This window comes from Apaloderma vittatum, unplaced genomic scaffold (genome assembly GCF_000703405.1).
Source record: "Apaloderma vittatum isolate BGI_N311 unplaced genomic scaffold, ASM70340v1 scaffold13596, whole genome shotgun sequence".
Lineage (NCBI taxonomy): Eukaryota > Metazoa > Chordata > Aves > Trogoniformes > Trogonidae > Apaloderma > Apaloderma vittatum.
The window spans coordinates 1-4874 of NW_009721294.1; the positions used below are offsets into that span (position 1 = coordinate 1).

General features: G+C 45.3%; 1 protein-coding gene across 1 annotated transcript; it reads left to right on the plus strand.

The window, feature by feature from the left end:
* Positions 1–863: 863 nt before the first annotated feature.
* On the plus strand, positions 864–2339 carry FZD4 (frizzled class receptor 4). Its single transcript, XM_009871333.1, has one exon. It carries the CDS (start codon positions 888–890, stop codon positions 2187–2189), a length of 1302 nt encoding a protein of 433 aa, XP_009869635.1. The 5' UTR covers positions 864–887; the 3' UTR covers positions 2190–2339.
* The last annotated feature ends 2535 nt before the right edge of the window (positions 2340–4874 follow it).

Genomic DNA, 4874 nt, shown 5'->3' on the forward strand with positions numbered 1-4874 from the left:
TGCCCCTGCCCGGCCTGGGAGAGCCGGGGCTCCCGGGGCTTTGGCCACTCGCCGCCCCCCGTCCCCGTGGTCCCCGAGGTGCTGCACCCCTCTGAAAGGAGAAACGGAGGGAGCTGGCTCCTGGGAGCCGCCAGTTGCTCGAACCTCGTCCGAGAGCTCCACCGCAGGAGTTTCTTTCCCAGGCGAATGGCAAGATCCTTGTCTTCCCCACGGGCACGGATTTCATCAAACAAAAACCAGCTTGTTTCTTAGGGCAGAGTTCCCGAACGAGCACGCGATCCCGCTTGACGTTGCCTCGTCCCGGAGTCGCGATTATTCCGCAGCCGAGGAAACGAGAGCATTTCGCTGCTGTTGTAAATACGTGTGTGGCTTCATGGTAAAAGAAAAAGACCTCCTTCTAGGAGGGTGGCACACCAAAGTAATTAAATAACTTTTCTTCTGTTTGTTTGTTAGCTGTAATATCCAGGCAGCGCCTAGGATGAATATATCTGTTTGTTTAAACCACTTTAATTGTTTCTTTGCTTTCCTAAATTGCACCCTTTAGGTTTAGATCTGGCTAAATCCCACTTGTTTTATTGAAACTGATGGGCTAAATTTACATGGAGCTCATTGAGGGAGTAAAATGTTCAGGCTTTGGCTTTGGATCACATCTGAACTGAAAGAAGACAACATTGTTAGGGGTTTTTTTTCTCCTCCTTTGTTTTTATTGTTCTTGGTTTATTTGTTTTATGCTGCTTCCTGTTTTTTAAGGCAAAGGACCAAATAATACTGCTGAAGAGGCAAGAAAACCCCAACTTGTTATATTTTGACCTGTCTAATTTTCCCCGAACGCACTTGTGATTTCTATTTCTCTCTTCCAGTTCTTCCTTTGTTCAGTCTATGTCCCGATGTGCACAGAGAAGATTAACATCCCCATAGGTCCCTGCGGTGGCATGTGCCTCTCTGTCAAAAGAAGGTGCGAACCCGTTTTAAAAGAATTTGGATTTGCCTGGCCGGACAGCCTAAACTGCAGCAAATTCCCACCCCAGAATGATCACAACCACATGTGCATGGAGGGCCCAGGAGATGAAGAGGTTCCCCTTCACGGCAAGACCTCCTTGCAGCCTGGGGAAGAGTGCCACAGCATGGGATCTAACTCGGATCAGTACATCTGGGTGAAGAGAAGCTTGAACTGTGTCCTGAAGTGTGGCTACGACGCCGGTCTCTACAGCAGGTCAGCTAAGGAATTCACAGATATCTGGATGGCTGTGTGGGCCAGTCTTTGCTTCATCTCTACTGCCTTCACAGTCCTGACCTTCCTGATTGATTCATCCAGATTTTCCTACCCGGAGCGCCCAATCATCTTTTTGAGCATGTGCTACAATATTTATAGCATTGCTTATATTGTGAGGCTAACTGTGGGCCGGGAAAGGATATCCTGTGATTTTGAAGAGGCAGCAGAACCTGTTCTTATCCAAGAAGGTCTTAAGAACACAGGATGTGCTATAATTTTCTTGCTCATGTATTTTTTCGGGATGGCTAGCTCCATCTGGTGGGTTATTCTCACACTGACATGGTTTCTGGCTGCAGGACTCAAGTGGGGCCATGAAGCTATAGAAATGCACAGCTCTTATTTCCATATTGCAGCCTGGGCTATCCCCGCGGTGAAGACCATTGTCATTTTGATTATGAGACTAGTGGATGCAGATGAGCTCACTGGTCTGTGCTACGTTGGGAACCAGAACCTGGATGCACTGACGGGCTTTGTCGTCGCCCCGCTTTTTACCTACCTGGTTATTGGGACTTTATTCATTGCAGCGGGACTCGTGGCCTTATTTAAAATCAGGTCTAATCTCCAGAAAGATGGAACTAAAACCGACAAACTGGAAAGGCTGATGGTCAAAATTGGTGTCTTTTCAGTTCTGTACACTGTCCCAGCAACATGTGTCATCGCCTGTTATTTCTACGAAATATCCAATTGGGCCATTTTCCGCTATTCGGCAGATGATTCCAATATGGCAGTGGAGATGCTCAAAATCTTTATGTCCCTCCTGGTGGGTATTACATCAGGGATGTGGATCTGGTCAGCCAAGACTCTGCACACGTGGCAGAAGTGCTCGAACAGACTGGTGAACTCAGGGAAAGTGAAACGGGAGAAGAGAGCAGATGGTTGGGTGAAACCTGGAAAAGGGAACGAGACTGTGGTATGAGAAAAGCACGACATCCTGGCGTTCTGACTGTTCTCCCGTGAAGGACTGATCATGTGTAAGCATTGAGGAGAGTGGGGAGACAGTTACACAACATGTCTCTGGGGGAAGGAGAAAAAAAAAGCCTTAAAGAATAAACAACAAAAAGATTGTGCTGCAGATACAATTAGCCATAAACCGTGCTGCCCAAAATAGGAAAGCCCAGGGAGGCTTTAAAAGCTGTGAAATATCCAAACACATTATCTTCCTTTTATTTTCTTTTTTAAAGCAGGATGCAATATACTGAATCAGTAGAAGCTGAGGGACTGTAGCCCAGAGCTGTGGGATGTTGTTTTGTTTTATCGTCTTATAGCTGGTGGATTAAAGACAGTCCAGGGCCAAATTCTTTGCTGATTTAAGGTCCAGTTATCAGAAGATGGAGCACCCAGGACCTTGGTTATATGTTTTCTTTCTGAGCTCGGCATCATAAAGGAAGCGCTTGCCAAGGGTTGTGTCTTTATGGCCTGGGGAATTCTGGGGATCCCATATGCTGGACAAGTCAGCCAAGGATCAGGTCCTCCATCAAATACCGGGTGGACCTTCCAGGTCTGAAAGTTACCCACAATGAGTAGGATTTAGTAAGGTGTTAGTCAGGTTTATTCCTTAAGTCATCTGATGGTCTAATAGTACTTTTGATTCTTTTTTTTGTAAAAAAAAAAAAAAAAGAAAAAAAGAGTAAACTGATCTGAATTGAGAGTTGACTCTGCCTTGAGCAGGTATTTAGACGACTCTAGGTTTCTTCCCACATGAATTATTCTGTGGGTCTATCAATAGTTCTAAAATTTTCTGAAAGCTTTACTCAAGGCAATTGTCAGAAATAGAGGAGGCAGTGGGAGCTGGGAAACCGTGTATGGTCTTCTGCATCGATTGTCGTTACCATCTGCCTCTGTTCCTGTCCCTTCAGGTGCTCCTGCTATTTCCAGTGGACTACTTGATTCTGCTGCATTTAATAGCTTTAAATAAAGACTCACATTATACTGTTCCTTCCTCTAGGAAAGAGAAAAGTGAGTTGAGGGTCTTTTCAAACAATGCCACTTTTTCTCCAAGTAAACTTATCTGTCTCTCTCTGGAGACCACTTGCATGAAGCAATTAAATCTTAATATATTTCATTCAGTGTGATGGTATCTCTGCAGACGCCAGCCTGGGGAGAAGTGAAAAGTTAAGTTCCTTGGCAACCTCGTGTTCACACAGATCAGTTGTATAATTAAGTGTGTCAGTTACAATTAAAAGAACATTCTCAGCCCATGACATCACAGTACAGCTGACTGCCTCACGACGATGCTCCAATTGCTCGCTGACAGCTAGGGAGAATTTTTTTTTTTAATACATATTCGCATGCAGAATGTGAGCAGACATTCAGCCCTCAGGAACAACAAGAGACATTTCCAGCTTTTGTAAAGGGATCCCAAGAGAAGAGATATAACTTCTTGGTGAATGATGTTGTTTCACAGCAACTGTTGAGTTTTCTTATCTCTTTATTTGAGGAGATGTGGGCTTGTTCTTGTGGCGAGCTTGAATCTTGCGTGGAGGGCTTGTTTAGCTAGTGAGAAAGGTGATGCAAACAGAAGTAGCCCAAAAGCACTTAAGAGAACACGGTTCTGATACTCTATCCCTCTGAAGAACCTTCGGTTCCATCTGTGTGCCTAAACTTTTCCTTCATTTGTTTCTGTGGAACCTGGTCAGCTGCAGAGCGTCCCCCTGATGCCTCGAGTCGCACAACCTTTGAGGGCAGCTGAGAATAGGCTCTGTTTTATTACAACCCTTGCTTTTCACAGGTGCCCCATGTGCTTCCCAAACCACAATTCATTCCAGCTCTGGCCCTGAGCACTAATCTGTCCCAGAAGAGTGTATTGTTTCAACATCAATGTTGAAACATGTGCTGGGGCACATTTGTTGCTTTTTTTTTTTTTAAACAAAAAACAACACACCAAAACCCAAACCCCAAACAAACCCTAATTGCAGTCCTTGTGGTTGGGCTCCCTCTCCAGCAGAACAAGTGACAACTTGACACATTCTGCTCAAGACGCATAAGCGTTGTCTTGGCCAACGCTGCATACCAGCCAAGCCTTTTCATTCTCGCCGCAACGTCTCTTATTGTTAGAGTTGTGTTTGCATCTGGTTATTCCTTTGTGGACAAGGGGTTCTGCAAATAGGAGACCTTCAGATGGCCGAGCTTCTCCATCATGTGATCTTTCAAGGGATGTAAAGTCAGCAGCTATGTGTTGACAACCAAGGGGTGAGGATGCAGTATGAGCCTTTTCCTTGTTACCTGATATTGGACTGTGCCAAGGTGTCATGTTCACTCAAGTGTCCTTCACTCTGAAATGATTTGGATGCTCTCTTGGCCAATATGAGCCATGTTTGACCCGACTGATTCAATAAATGCCATTTTTAATCATGTTATGTACACAGAAATGAATGTTAAGTGGTACCTTGTTATCAGAACCCTGCACCTCTGCCTGTGACCCCATGGACTGTGGCTGATGGGTCATCTGAGATGGTGAAAGTGAGTCGGATGAGGAAAGCACTGTTTAGCCCTATGAGAGACCTGGTGGGGGGATATTCCATTAAAGAATGTTAAGAGATTTAGATACTATGGGGAGGATGTGGGCTGGGGAGAGACACCAGCTGCTGTTCTCGAAGGAACA